At 39.7% G+C, this 15571-nt stretch overlaps 1 protein-coding gene across 1 annotated transcript in view; it reads left to right on the top strand.

Annotated features, from left to right (window-relative positions):
• SPAG17 (sperm associated antigen 17) overlaps positions 1–15571 on the top strand; it is a gene marked incomplete at its 5' end in the record, with an annotated part of 120744 nt that overhangs the window by 25152 nt on the left and 80021 nt on the right. Inside the window, 8 exons of the mRNA XM_081318920.1 lie at positions 1859–2034; positions 3103–3243; positions 4457–4538; positions 5820–5911; positions 11733–11870; positions 11954–12064; positions 13771–13921; positions 14184–14414. Coding sequence (XP_081175046.1) covers positions 1859–2034; positions 3103–3243; positions 4457–4538; positions 5820–5911; positions 11733–11870; positions 11954–12064; positions 13771–13921; positions 14184–14414 — 1122 coding nt within the window. The remainder of the gene's footprint in view (positions 1–1858; positions 2035–3102; positions 3244–4456; positions 4539–5819; positions 5912–11732; positions 11871–11953; positions 12065–13770; positions 13922–14183; positions 14415–15571) is intronic.

Consider the following 15571-nt stretch of genomic DNA (forward strand, 5'->3'; position numbering starts at 1 on the left):
ACAATGTTGTGGGAGTGAAAGGTTTAGCAGAGTGATGGCATTTTTGGCATGCAATGCCCTATAGTGGCGTCCTGGGTGGAGAAGTTGAAACAGTTTATGTCCAGGATGTGAGGAATATGTAGATATTTTCTCAGCCCTCTTTCTGGCTTGTGCAGTGTACAGGTCCTTAATGGAAGGCAGGCTCATTGCAGTGGTGGCTTTTTCTGTAGTCCTAACTATTTTCTATTTCTATTTATTTACTTCCTTATTTTTATTTATTTCTATTTATTATCTGTTATTTATTTCTGCAGTCGTAACTAAACTACTAATACAACATTTTCTCTGCTGGTATTTCACTAATGGCTTAATATTTTCCCTTTTGTGGAAGTAATTATTTCTACAGAAACTACCGTATATACTTGAGTATAAGCCGAATTTTTCAGCCCACTTTTTGGGCTGAAAAATTCCACTTCGGCTTATACTCCAGTCAACAAAAAAACTTACCGAGGACTTGTGCGCGGCCGAGGCTTTGGTGCTTCCGGGATCGCGCGCACCTCTCCCAAGCCACCGCCGTCCGGAGACCTGCCGAAGTTTGGGGAGGTTTGGGGAGGTGCGCGCGCACCTCCCCAAACCTCCCCAAACGTCGACGGGTCTCCGTTCCTCTGCGCCCTGCCTGCCTGCTTCTTTCCACAGCGGAAAGAAGCAGGCAGGCAGGGCGCGGAGGAACGGAGACCCGGCGACGTTTGGGGAGGTTTGGGGAGGCGCCCAAACCTCCCCAAACGTCGGCAGGTGTCCGTTCCTCTGCGCCCTGCCTGCCTGCTTCTTTCCGCTGTGGAAAGAAGCAGGCAGGCAGGGCGCAGAGGAACGGAGACCTGCCGACGTTTGGGGAGGTTTGGGGAGGTGCGCGCGCACCTCCCCAAACCTCCCCAAACTTCGGCAGGTCTCCGGACGGCGGCGGCTTGGGAGAGGTGCGCACAATCCTGGAAGCACCGAAGCAAGTCCTCGGTAAGCTCCGGGCGGTCACTTGCTTCGCGTCTCCTGAGGGAAGGGGGGGCGACTGGAGCGGGCGTGTTTCCTCGCCTGCTGGGCGCCGCGATTTGCCCGGGGAACACGCGGGCCCCGAATGGCAGCGTGGAGCGAGGAAGCGGACAGCCAGGGCTTCCCCGAGAGCCGCGGCCACACAGGGTATTCCTGTGTATTCAGGCTTGCAAAATGGTGGATCGAGCCTCTGCTGGCGGCAGAGGCTTGCAGAACGGCGGATCGGCTTATACTCGAGTCAACAACTTTTTCCAGTTTTTGGGGGTGAAATTGGGGGTCTCGGCTTATACTCGAGTCGGCTTATACTCAAGTATATACGGTATATATTTTAAGCAAACATAACTCCCCCACCTCCCCCCACAAAAAATAGTGGCTTTTTCTTCCTCTTGCCAGCACCTCAGTTACATTTTTCTTTCTCTTCTTAAAATAATTTTCACAGTCTGTTATGTATTGTAGTCATAGCGCCAGTAGTGTGGTGAAATACAGGATGACACTGATGTTCTGTTGTTTCACCAGAAGGGATAAAGCTGGGTTTCCATGCATACATTTTGAAAGTTTATGCTCCACTTTAAACAAAAAAAATACTACAGTACTCCAGGTGAATGCATTCTAGTGGTTCATCTTTCTTTATATCATCTTTCTTTTATCATTAAATGGGCTTAAGACATTTTTTTAAAAAGTGTGTTTAATGGAAATGGGAGATGAATCTTAAATTAGTAGCAGGAGTGAGTAAACCTTAGTTTTCTTTTTAGCAAGGTATTCCAGAGGTTTATTACATTTTAGACATGGTCATACAAATATATAGTACATTAATCTGCTTCTGATGCAATTCAAATTGTAGAAGCTGAAAACAAAAAGAAGCAAAAAGCAGATAAAGACCTAGAAACATTCTGGAAATATGTGGAGCCAATCCTGAACAATGGAAAACCAGGATCAAATATTTTTCAGATAGCTAGACTGTATCACAAAGTCCAGGAGGTTTCCTTTCCTGCTGACTGGAGCAACAATGACTTGGTGGTTAGTAGCCTGTTCTTATACAAAAGGGTATCCTTGTTGGGTTTAGGGGCATAAAGTGTTTCAACATTTGTTTCAAATTCTGGTCCATCATCCTAACATACTAAACTTTCTTTGCTTACTGGCAATGACTGTATTTCCTGGTGAGTAAGCATTTTAAGGGGAAATGTGCCTGTCCCTGTGGCAGATAATGGATTAGGTGAAATAGAGTTTTAGAATTTTACTGCTGATTTTTCTCTAATGGGCCACAGTATATGCAAGAGGGTGCTTCTAAGCTTACGTAATTTCTCAAACTTTGTGTGCTCCACTGATGTTCACAGTGATACCATTGAATAATTTCTGGTCCTGATTATTAACTTTATTATTTTTCCTGCGTTCTCATATACATCGTGAAAAAGTTTGTTATAAAAAAAAATGCTTGACTATTATGGAGAAAATGATGCAAATTAGGATAAAGAAGATGTATTATAGTATTTAATACATGAAAGTGAAATAAAATGTTTGAAAATGTTCCAAACCTTGTCTGGACATAACTGAAATAAGCATGTATAACCAGATTTAGAAATGGAAATAGTACAGATGTGCAATCCAGAAGAAAGAAACTAATTGCCTAAGAATATCTGTGATACCCATTTCTTCTCCTGTAAGATCATGTGCATATTTCCTTTACAAATAAAAGGAATTCCCCCTGACAAAATTCTCCACAATGTACAGTATGTTGGAAAAAAATAATTTTTAGCCATGATGTAAGACTTTGGAGTCTTGAATTATAATAGATTAAACAAACAGCTGTGTACAATGCTAATGGACAGAATAACTTTTTATTGTAATTCTTCCAAATAAAAAGGAATATTAATAATGTAAACCATTCAATCTGAACAGCACAAAATTCATATTTCATTATATTGTTAAATTGGATGCATATTGTTGCTAAAACTTTCACTGCATTTGCCTGTTGCTTTTACTTAAGTAGTCATCTGAGTAGAGCAATAGAAAGCTGAGATATAAAACAAATAAGCAAATAATTATTGTAAACTCAGTCTTTACATTTCTTTATCTTCCATTGCATAGCTTGAAACTGGCACAGACATCTTTGAAAATGTTGCATGTTTAATGTATGACTGCCTGGATTGGAAAAGACAATACCAGCACTACTTGGAATCGACTAGATTTATTAATGTACCAATGGTAGAAAAGAAGAGTAAACTAGAGGTTTGTGGTAAATAGCCAAAAATACTGTAATATTCTATGTAAAATCTGTTATGGAAGCCCATTTTGCTTAAAATCCCATCATTTGGATATTGTTAAGACCGATATCATAGTTCAGAGCTGAATCTAGTAATGGAGTAATTACTGTTGAATTGCTTCTTCAATTTACTGGGTATTACTAATAACCTACTAGACTGGCAGGATATTTAACTATTTTATTATTATAAAATTAATACAGCACCATATCCCAAAATGATAGGTAGTGTACAGACAACAGATAAAGAAATAATAACAATGCCATTAATCCCCATGAGAAACATTCGACTAAAATTACTTTAAAAATAATTTATATTGAATAAAGGAATTGGATAGGCTATTAAAACCAACAAAAAAAAAGTTGGCCCAAGTTCAACTACTAGACCTCAAATATCTTGGGGCAAAAATCCTGATTATAATACCTTTCTGAAGGTCAGCTGTGTGAAGGGAATCTGCATTGGGAGCAAGCTTTTCCACTTTCATACAGCCACCCCAAGAAGGTCTGCTTTGGGTTCCTGCCTCTCTCATTTCTCAGGCTGGGGCACTGACCAAGCAATGAATCATCATCTTGAACTGACCGATTGCTTCTCCCAACAGTTTTGCCTAGATGTTGAATAACAGGAAGGAGAAAAGTGAGGCATAGCAGTAGCCATAGTATGACCATGGACAGGATCACTTCCCTGGCCAATAATTATTGTCTAGAGCTGCTCTGTTACAAAGAAGCTGAACCATTATAAAGCAGTAATCCCACTTCCAGCTGTCACTGGTGATCCAGGAGAAAACCATGGTCAATATAGTCACATAATATTAAGAGGTCTAATAGGAATAGAAGGGGCGTATTTCTTCCCTCCTAGTCCAGATAAAAGTCATTTGCTAGAGATAACCTTGCCCAGTTTTGAACACTGAAGAGTGTTCATTATAGCTGAATCAAGATATGGCCCCTGCAGGAGCAATTGCCCTGTTGCTGCTTTGGAAGGAAGCCGATACCATGCATTCTTTCAAAGAAATTTTAATCACATCTTAAATCCGGTGACATTTCTCAGTCTGCCCAAAGGAACACTAGGGGGCTTGCGTAATTTTATTTTATTTTTTTTAATTTACTTTTATTTTTTTCCGGCTGTAATAAGATTAAAGCATAAACATGGGTTATTTTGTTTTAATTTATGTTTTATTTCACTAGGTACATATGACTGTTCCAGTTACTTCTACCAAAAAAAAACAGGCTGTAGATGAGCCTGTGGCACTCCCAGTTTTAACCATAGGTATGTGTAAAATAACGTGCGTTATTGTGCAAAAATCACAAGAACAATTCCTTTTCACTGAGCTGGGAAAGTATTCAGTATAACATTGTGCAAGCCTTTGTGATAGCCATGGGAATATTTCTCATGGTCTTTTCATTCCTGGGCTCCCCATACAGTTGTGTAAGTTATCTTAAAGAACCTCAGAATTTTCTGTCCCTCTTGCCACTGATCATTGCTGAAAGTATTTTCTCTAGTTTTATAAGCATAAAGTAAACTTTATAAAAATAAAATATTTATTTATTTGACTATTAATCAAATTTATATAGCTGTCCATCTCCTGAGAGGTGATTCTGGGTAACACTTACATCAGTTAAATAGTGTCAGCCCTATAAGATAGACCAAAGCATGGAACCAATGCAATATGGGTCAGTACTGCTTTTATTCTAACAGAATCTGGCAAGTTTGAATGTGCTTTCCGCCTCCCTCACTTTATTTTTGTATGACTTAGGGAGGAGCCTGTCTGAGATGTTTTCTCTAGTTTCTTGGAACTGCTGAAATCCTCCTGGCCATTGCTATGACAACAGTTCTTCTTCCTGTCCTTCTTCAATGCCATTCCCTATGCTTTTTACAGATTGTTACAAGTCTTTTATCACTTGGGATAACAGGGCATGAATATAATGGTTTCAGTAAAGTAAGTTTTCATTGCAGCTATGATTAGTATTGAATGGATTGGAGGTTTTCTGAATATTTGCTAGTATTGCCTGCCAGTTTCATCCTCTTAGAAAAAAAAACAAGAGGCAGTATGACTTGAAGAAACAGGGGAACTCATGTAGGGAAATTGAGTCAATAGACTAACTCATCTTTATATTTTAAGGATGACTTCCCGAAAGAGGTTTCAGGTAATTACAGACCAAGCATATCGTAATCTTTCAAGAGTTTGCACTGCTGGCTTTCCATCATAAGGCTTACCATTGTGAATCAAAGTCTTGATTTGATGCCTTGCCCACCTTCAGGAAGGTTTTCTTCCTTTTGTTAAGGTTGTTTAAGTTAATATAGTTGTTTAAAGAATTGTTGTCTGTAGATTGAGAGTAAAACCTTTCAGTTACTCAAACAGAGTTTGCCTTCTTTGGCCTCAAAAGAAAGGCCCTATTGCAAAGGGAATCACCTTCTTATTTTGAGAAGCATGAATATTCACAGGTGTGTAATACATTCAGGTTGCATTTATTGGTAGCTCTATATACCTAAATGTTTTAAATACATTTTTAGATTTTATTTTTATTAAAAATAGTTTTATTATTACAGATGTAGACATGAGGTACTACAATGATCTCCTGAGTTGTGTCCCCGATGAGGTGATTTCTGTTGCCTTATTACTGGAGTGTATGTTGCAACAGGTAAGCAAACATAGGCTATAATTCCTTTAGAAATTATGATTATTAAAATATCCTTGCAGCTAAAGGACATATAAGGATCTTTAATTAAAGGTCTTTGCTAGTGGAAGGGGGAATAATTTTGCATTACTGAAGTGTGGATAGATAAGCCAAATAGCTAAGGAGAATGGAGGTTTCTCATGTTTACCTGGTTTGGGAGCAAGATTGCTGGATCTGTTGACTCACTTTTCCAGTTTTGCTAAATGCTGGGATTTCAAGCCACAGTTAAGATATTTTGATGTACTGGTGCATCAGACTTTTTTTTTCTATCAGGAACTGCACATTATCATGTTTTGGCCTTTGAAGGGATGGGATATGTTTTATGATTCTAGGAAAAATCATCAGGGATTGCAGTCAAATTTTCTTCCCTTTTGGGAAAGGATGCATTTTTAGTGGGAAAATAAAACAAGAAAAAGTGTTGTCAGAATGTGACAAAAAAGTGTTGCATGTCCACCATGAATCTTTGGGATGTACTCTGGGAGCTGTTCACCTTCATGCAGTCTATGGATTGCAAGTTGTCTATATGTGCTCGTTACTGTGATACAAAGTGTTCTCTGTTCCTGAACTTGGGTTTTATAAAAAGAGAGGAAAAACTGCAATGACAACAAATGAAACAAAAGAAGATATATATAGAAAAAACAATGCAATAAAACTGGATAAATTACATTGCATGCATAAGGACTTCTCAGCCTTATAATATTTTATCATTTAATAGCCCAAATAAAAATAACAATAGTTCATTGTAATTATCCATGCATAATTTACAACTAGAGTTTAAATAACCAAGTTTTCAATCCACTGGATTCATGATCCACTGGGTAATGGATCATGAATCTGTCTTAAGCAACATTAAGCATTTCTCAACTACATATAGTAAACCTTTTGATAAACTCCACCACCGCTCAGGAAATACTTAGAAGACTTTCTCCTAATAACTGCTAGATTACATTTCTGTCATAGGATGTAATAGGTTTTAATTGACTTGATATTAATATTGCAGAGATAGAACTAAATGGATGCTAAATCTTCTGTTGTGTGCCAGTTGCTTTTGTTCCCTGACCAGACATTCTACATGGGGCTGTCTTTGAAAAATATTTGGAAATTTCATCTAGTGCAAAATGCAGTGGTGCAGATAGTTATATGTGCCTCTAAGATAGTACATAGGTCATCTCTGCTGCATAAGTTGCATTGATTACCACTTTGCCTCTGGGTGCAATTCAGAGTGCTGATTTTCACCTTTAAAGCACTGGGTTATTTGAAGGACCACCTCCATCCAAATACATCTACCCATCCCATTACATTCAGCAGAAGAGGTATGCTGTGGGTTCTATCAACTAAAGACCCAGAAGATAGGCCTTTTCTAATGTGGCACCTGCTCGGTGAAACATTTTCCCCAAGGTGAGACAGACCCCACTCCTGGTATCCTTTGGGAAGTCTCTTAAAACAGGGCTTTTCAACTGGTGTTATGTGTACCTCTAGTGATACTTCAGCACCTGGCAGGGGGTACGGGACCTAGACAAGTGTAGCGGGGGAGGGGGAAATGAGCTGAAGTGGCGACAGTGCTGATGAACTCAAGGGCGGCAGTGCCACACAAGCCTGGGGTAGAATCAGCTGGAGCTGCGGTGTTGCTGGGGCTCTGCTGAGGGCCCTGGATCGTCGTGCACAGGTCCAGTTGATCAGTGCTTCTGGCAGCCTCTGCTATCACTGGGAGTAGCAGACAGGCCTTGGGGTGAGAGAATCAGTGTGTACAGCTTCAGCTGATCAACACTATGTGCAGTGGCCAGCCAGAGAGTGGGTGACTGCATGGAGAATGAGACTGGGGTAGCAACTGATGCTGGAGCTCTCCCTGAGCCCCAGAGAGTGGCGCACCTGGAAGAGAAGAGGAGGAGGGGGGGAGAGAGGAGAGGATATAAAAGGAGGAGGTGGGGGAGACAGGATATAAAAGGAGGAGGGGAAAGAGGAGAGAATATAAAAGGAGGAGGTTTTGGCAGGAGAGGGAGAGAAAAAAAATGATGGGGAAAGAGAAGGGGACAAAGAAAGAGAGAGGCTTTTGTGAGACAAGCAGAGGGATCCACGAACGAGCAGAGGCTGTGGAAGGAGAGCCCAGCAGGCAATGAAAGAAAGAGAGAGGAGAGAGAGAGAGGAAAAAGGGCCGACCAGCTACCTGACCACTAAGGTAGTGGTGCATATTAATAAACATAGATAAATTTGTCAGTGCAAAGGGAAAGTGATTCAGCAAAGGAACTGCCACCAAAGAAATTAAAATCAGTACTTTTTTCCTTTTTTTTAAAGACATCAAGTTTTTGACACCTTGCTAAGTACTGGTGGTACTCAAATAGTGTCATGTCCTAAAAGTGGTACAATCTGTGAAAAGGTTGAAAAGCGCTGTCTTAAAACATAGTTCTGCCAACAGGCTTGGGGGTCCTAGGGTGGTGGTGGTGAATTAGTCAGATGACTGTATTGCCCATAACAATAACATTCTGTGCTACTCTATTATTAGTAACTTTGATTGTGTTTTAATTGTTGAATTTTTAATAGTTTTTTATTATCTTTTTTAATGTACGCTGTCATGAATGAATGAATGAATGTCTTGTTTAATATACATCTGGAAGAATTTGTTTTGTGGAATAGTTTGAGAGATTTTCTCTTGCTTGAATCTTTCAAGTGGATCAGTTTCATCTTGGATTTATTGTGGTGTGTGTTGCTGTTGATTATTTTTTTGTTGTTCAAGATTTAGCTTCTCTCCGGTATGTCCCTCAAATATAGGGGATATCTTTTCTTCAATATTACTTTTCTGATCACCATGATATCTATGAATAACCTTTTTTCTATTAGTAATTTGACATTTTTCATACATCTCTTCTTGTATGGATTAAGAAAAAATTCTAACATTCTGTTATGGTATACTAAATAATAATATAATATAATATTTGTAATGGCTTCCCTGGTGCCAGCTTGGAAGACAAAAAAGAGCCGACTCCAGGGACTTTAGAGAGGGACAAGGAGGACTGTAGGAGGCCTTGGAAAGCTCTGTGACAGGAGTGATGGTCAGGAACAGGAAATGCCAGGAATGTCGGAAGAGCATGCAAACTAGTAACCGGACAAGTGGCTGGCTGCAGGAGGAGACATGCAACTGTAGCCAGGAAGTATGGATACTGGCTGGAGGCGCGGACAGAAAGAGACACAGCTGCAGCCGATGAGTGGAGATGAGGAAGAATTGCCTCCCCTGCTGGACCCCAAGGCAAATAGAGCAGAGCAGAAAGAAGCACAACAGTGGTCGGTGAGGCTACTTGCGAGAAGGCAACCTTGCCCTTCCTAAAGAAGTGCACTGGCAGGGGCCTATTTAGCTTGAAGTTTGGGGTTGAGGTTTGTCGGAGACAACCTTTCACTGTGACTCCTTGGACTCCTGACTTCAGGCTTTGTACCTTGGACTTCATGTCTTGATTTCGGATTTTGTGCCTTGTCTCCTTCCTTATATCTTGACTTCAGACTTTGTGCCTTGACTACTGACTTTGTGCATTCACTCTGGACTTTGGACTTTGTGCCTCGACTTCAGATTTAGTGCCTTTTCTCCTGACCTATGCCTTGACTTCAGACTTTGTGCCTTGACTCCTGGATTTGTGCCTTGACTCTGGACTTCGGACTTTGTGCCTTCACTTTAGACTTCAGGCTTTATCTTCTGACTTCATGCCTTGTCTCTGTGGACTCTGATTCAGTTGGACTTTTTGGAGAGCTGTCTGCTGAAAGGTACTCTACAAGTGAAACCTGGGGAACGACAATAGGGGTTTGTGGTGTTCAATAAACACATTAAGCCCCATTGGTATGTGTTTGTATGGACTGGAAAAGGACATTTTGTCTCTGACTCAAGACATTCTCCAGGAGACAGTGTCCTGCACCCAGCCAACATGAAGTAACTCCTCACTGATCATGTCTAGCTGGTTCAACAAGTGGCTTTTTGATCATTGCAGCTGGCCCAGATGCAAGCTTCCAGACTTTCACAGCCATGGTGCAAATGCCCAGTCTCTGTGTCACATAGGTTTGATGGCATGCTTGTTCTTATGCAACCCAGCCTGCTCCTGGATAATTTTTCAGTCTTCTGTGTGCAACTGAAAAGTATGTTTGAGGAACTTCTAAAGGCCCAAATACTAATAGACAGTTGCAGGAGCTGAAACAAGGACAGTGCCTGGTGGTTGATATCAGTGACTTTTGCCTAGTAAGCCAGGACTTAAAATGGAATGAGGAGGCCCTCATTGATCAATTTTAGGAGAGGCTTTCCTCGTAATTACTAGATGAGTTGTCAGGACAGATTGCCCCAACACTCTTTAGGAACTGATGCGTCTGTGGCTCTTAATTGATGGTTGGCACAACACAACAAAGAAAAGCAAGAAGACAAGAAGTGGGGTCTTCAGGCTCTGTGATGGTGTGAGAGGAGATATGCAAGTGGTGTGTGTGTGTGTGTGCTCAACCATTGCCTCACGTAGTCTGAAAAGGTCCGAGACTGTCAGGAAGGGCTCTGCCTGTATTGCAGGGTGCCAGGTCATTCGACTGCCAAATATCCCACCAAGGCAATGCCCATGATGACGGGAAATGTCAGGCACCTGGTCTAGAGGAATCAATAGGTTGGGTGCCCTTAATGGCAGGTCTGGCTCAGCAACCCCAAATTACTATGGTGTGGCACTTGATGGTGTTGGTCATTCTGACCATTCCAGGGAGAGAGGAATTTGTATGCATTGCACTTGGGGGTGACCTTTCCAGCAAAATGGGACATCTCGCAACATGAAATGGCTCTGCCTTTGCTTGTGGAAATGATTGACGGTCAGTAGCTCTGTTCAGGACCCATGGCAGCAGCAACTGCACTGATCCACCTGCATATTGGTAGCCATGTGGAGTGGCTGGAGTTTTACATGGTGGTTGCTCCTCACTTCCCACTGATGCTCAGCCTGGAATGGCTCCACGCCCATAATTCGTGTATTGTCTGGTCAGCCTAGGGTGCTCATTTCAAAAGTCCCAAGTGTCACCGCCCATAGATTCCATGTTTGTGCAGTGGAGAAGTCCCTTGGTAACCCCTTAGACACCCCCCTCCAAAATCACGAAGTATGCCGCTCACTTTGGTGAAAAGGAAGCAGAGCAACTGCCACCCCACCATTCCTGTGACTGCCCCATTGATTTGGTCCCTGATGCAAAACTGCCAGTGGAGCGGATTTAGTCATCAGAGCTGGAGCTAGTGGCTCTTCAGGATCTCATTGACAAGAATGTGAAGTAGGGATAGAGGCAAGCCACAATATTTACAAAACTGGACCTGAGAGGAATGTACAACTTGATGCACATACAGGAAGGAAATAAAAGGAAAACTGTGTTCAGGGTTCAGTATGGCCACTTTGAATATTCTGTCATGTCTTTTGGCCTTACCAACACACCAGAGTGTTCCTGCATTTCATGCATGATGTGTTTTGGGACCTACTGAACCAATGTTTTGCCTCTGGATTTTGGACGCTGTGCCTTGACTTTGAACTTCGTGCTTTGCCTTCTGACTTTGTGCCTTGCCTCCCTGGATTCTGATTCAGTTGGACTTTGCTGAAAGTTGTCTGCTGGTAACCTGCTCTACAAGTGGGACCTGGTGAATGACAATAGGGGCTTGCATTATAAACCCCATTGGTGTCTGGGTGTATGGACTGGGACAAGTCAATGCTACAGGTTCTGTTACTGTGATATCTTTAATCATTCTTTCAACATGTTTTTCTCTCAGAGCAATGGAATAATGAAATAAAATATGTATTTATGCTAGGTTGTTGCATCAGAAGAAAATCTTACACCACCAAGCCTAGTGATTCCACAGCCACGTGAAGATGGGTTGGATCATACCATTGCCAGTCATATTGTTTCGATTCTACCTTCACTTGCCCTTCCTGAAAATGAAAAAATGGTTTGTATTGTCTAATGCTGATTTAATACTTTTATAAAAATTATAAATAAGTTTATAAATGCATGCTTTCTTTCCTTTGACAGGAGCTGTATAATTCTTTTTATCCTGAAAATGATGAAAAAGCTACGGCTCCCAGAGGGCCTCTAATACTAAACTATCATGATAATTTGTCTCGGAAGCTACATTGCGTAAAGGTATAATATAACATTTATTTAGCCTTTTTCCCATCAATAATACAAAAATAGAGAAAAGGAAAGAAAGAATACCATTATAAATTTGCCAAATTCCAAAGGAGTGCATAAATTGTAAGTACCTTCAGTTCTCTGCAAAGGCAAAATCTGTGCTCATATAAATCTAATAATAAAATTATACAATGTGCTTAGGTTTCCCCAATGTAAAATGCTAAAATGTCTCATAAGCTGCTTTTTAAGAGCAATATTTTATTTTGTTTTTCTACTTTATCTTGAAAATCAAGACAAAAGCTAAAAATCATGAAGGTCAACCAAGAAAAAAATAAGAAAAAAATTACCTGTCAGTGTATAAATATTTTTAAGTGTAAAACTTAAGATCCAGATTCAAGACACAATATTTTAGCAAAAATGTTAATTGATACTAACAGTAAATGATGACCTGGTTTTAAACAGGAGGGGGATTTGTTGCTACCAGCCTCAGCAGCAGGGCAGCAGGAGATAGCAAAGGAAAAGGCAAAAGCACAAAAACAGGAATTATTTGCAGATAAGAAGCTGGAACTACAAATGATAGGCAAGAGAATGATTTGAAAAAGGACTCTTTACTGGATATGCAAAATAAACTGTTTGAAAGTTTAAAAATTAAATAGGAAAAACAAATGATAAGCTAAGAGAATGGATCCACAAAAGAGGCTTGCTAAAGCCTTGAAGAATTGGGTAAAGAAGAATTGAAGAGAAATTAAATCCTATGATAATATCTGATTGAATTAAAGATTAAGACTGTTAAACGTAAAATGAAGAAATATAAAGTTGGTTTATTTGTTCAAGATTAAAATAAGACTTTTTAAAAAAGTTCTTACAACTTTTATGGACTTTTTGCTGACACCAGGATTCAAATGTTGATATTTTATGGATTTACTTATTGATAAGGGATGGGATATGGGATGAAGAGATATCTGTAACCTTATAGGAGGTGAAAAGTTGCTAAATTTGTCTACTTGTCATGAAGGTTGGGAGTCATTTCTTTATATATATTTCTTTTTATCTTTTTTCCTGCACTTTGTATTCTTTCTCTTCTTTTTCTCTAAGTTTAGTTTGTATTAGTTTTTACTATACAGTCATTTCTGAAGGATACCATGGTTGATGATGTCAGAAGCTGCAGAGAGATCAAAAAATCATTGCAATCTTATTGTTTATTTCTAAAACCTTTGCTTATGAAATATCAATAGGCAATCCTACAATAGGACTTAAAAAATGACACAAAATGTTGTACGACAATCAATCAACATTCCTACAGTGATATCATAATAATATCACAAGTGAAGAAACTATTACCAGCATATCTAATTTATATTAACCCTGTGTTATTAAAATATGTAGATTTAGAGATCAGGTTTTTACATTTTCATTTTCCAAAATATATGTTTTTAAAATTGTATACTTTAGGACACCACACTTAAATCTGGTCTTGCTTTTCAAAAAAGTAAGAAGCAAAATGAGTATGTGAAGCTTTTGCTAGGCATAATGCATCTGTGTTGCCTTATTTCTGCGCCACCAATCCTCTCCCCTAGAAGCAGTAGTGTCATTCCAATGCCCCGAAGAGATAGAGAAAAAAAGCAAAAAGCACCTTTATGTTCTCCAAATATGAAAAGTTGCTCATTCCTCCTTTCAATAGCACAGTCAGTGAAGTTTCATGTTTCTCTTCACTAAAGGTAAAAGATGGTTTACACCCAATAAAGATTGAAGAGGAAATGATGGAAAAGCTGCCTTTGATGGAACTTCTTAAATTCCCTCTTCCATCACCTGCAAACAATACCAAACGCCTTGCCAGGCTTCATGAACTTATGCACTATTGTACTGATGGTAATAATATTATTTTATTGGCCTACTGTTTCCAAAGTAGTCCAAATCTTTGTTATATTGAATTTCTACATGATCTGGGAAGGAGTAGAATAATTTCCTCCTTTATTTGATACCTTTTTTTTTTTTTTTTGCTTCTGGGAATGCATTGGTTGGAATAAATTTGAATCGGCTACGAATGATAATCAGATTTCTGACAAAATAAAAAGCGGATTCAGGCAATTTAAATGGACATTTTTCTTTCTGTGGTTTAATTTTCTTGCAGAACATATGAATTGGGCTGAAGTAGAACGAGCTTTTCGAGTGTTTACTTTTGAAAGTTTGAAGCTGACAAATGTCGATCAGTATGGGCAGCTTGAAGACTCTGGCAAGATGCTTGGTGGTGATGATGAGGTGTCTTATATCCCATGGGACAATCCTGCTAGGTTTGCTAGACAACTGAGACAAGAATTATTTGGCAAAAAGGTTTCTAAAGAGCTTAATTTGAATAATTCAGGTAAATAATTTTTAGATGTGTTTTGTAAATATATTAAAGCACAGGAAACCCTATACCATTTCAGATAAATGGTTGTCCAGTCTCTTTTTGAAAGCCTCCAGTGATGGGGCACCCACAACTTCTGAAGGCAAGTTGTTCCACTGGGTTCCATTCCTCTCACCGTTAGGAAATTTCACCTTAGTTCTAGGTTGCTTCTCTTAGTTTCCATTCATTGTTTCTCATCTTGCCTTTTAGTGCTTTGGAAAATAGTTTGACCCCCCTCGTCTTTGTAGGAGTCTCTCAAATATTGGAACACTGCTATCACGTCTCCCCTAGTCCTTATTTTCATTAGACTAGACATACCCAATTCCTGTAACCGTTCTTCGTAGGTTTTAGGCTCCAGCCCCCTAATCATTCTTGTTGCTCTTCTCTGCACTCTTTCCAGAGTCTCAACATCTGTGGTGACCAGAACTGAATGCAGTATTCAAGTGTACTTTTACTAAGGCTTTGTAAAGCAGTACTAGAACTTCATGTAATCTTGATTCTATCCCTCTATTAATGCAGCCTAAGACTGCATTGGCCTTTTTGGCTGCTGCCATACACCGTTGCCTCATATTTAAGTGATTGTCCTCTAGGACTCCAAGATCCTGTTCACAATTGCTGACATTAAGCCAAATTTCACTTACCCTGTATATAGTTGTTTTTTCTTGCCTAAGTGTAAAACCTTACTTTTATCTAGGTTGAATTTCATTTTGTTAGATAGGGCTTAGTGTTCAAGTCTGCCAAGATCTTTTTGGATCTTGAGCTTTTCTTCTGGTGTGTTGGCTATTCCTGCCAGCTTAGTGTCCTCTGCAAATTTGATTAATTTCCCTTCTATTCACTCGTCTAAATAGTTTATGAAGATATTGAAGAGTATTGGGCCCAAAATAGAATTTTGTGGTACCCCACTGTTTACTTCCTTTCAGGAAAATGTTGAATATGATTTGTCAGCCAGCTACAGACCCATCTGGTGGTGGTGCTGTCTGTTCCACATTTTTCTAGCTTGATAAGAAGTAGGTTGTGGTCTACTTTGTCAAATGTTTTATTGAAATCTAAGTATATTATATCCAGAGTTTCACTGATTCACTAATTTAGTTACTTTGTCAAAGAATGAAATAAGATTTGTTTGGCATGATCTG

Source organism: Vipera berus, assembly GCF_964194415.1.
Source record: "Vipera berus genome assembly, chromosome: 2".
Lineage (NCBI taxonomy): Eukaryota > Metazoa > Chordata > Lepidosauria > Squamata > Viperidae > Vipera > Vipera berus.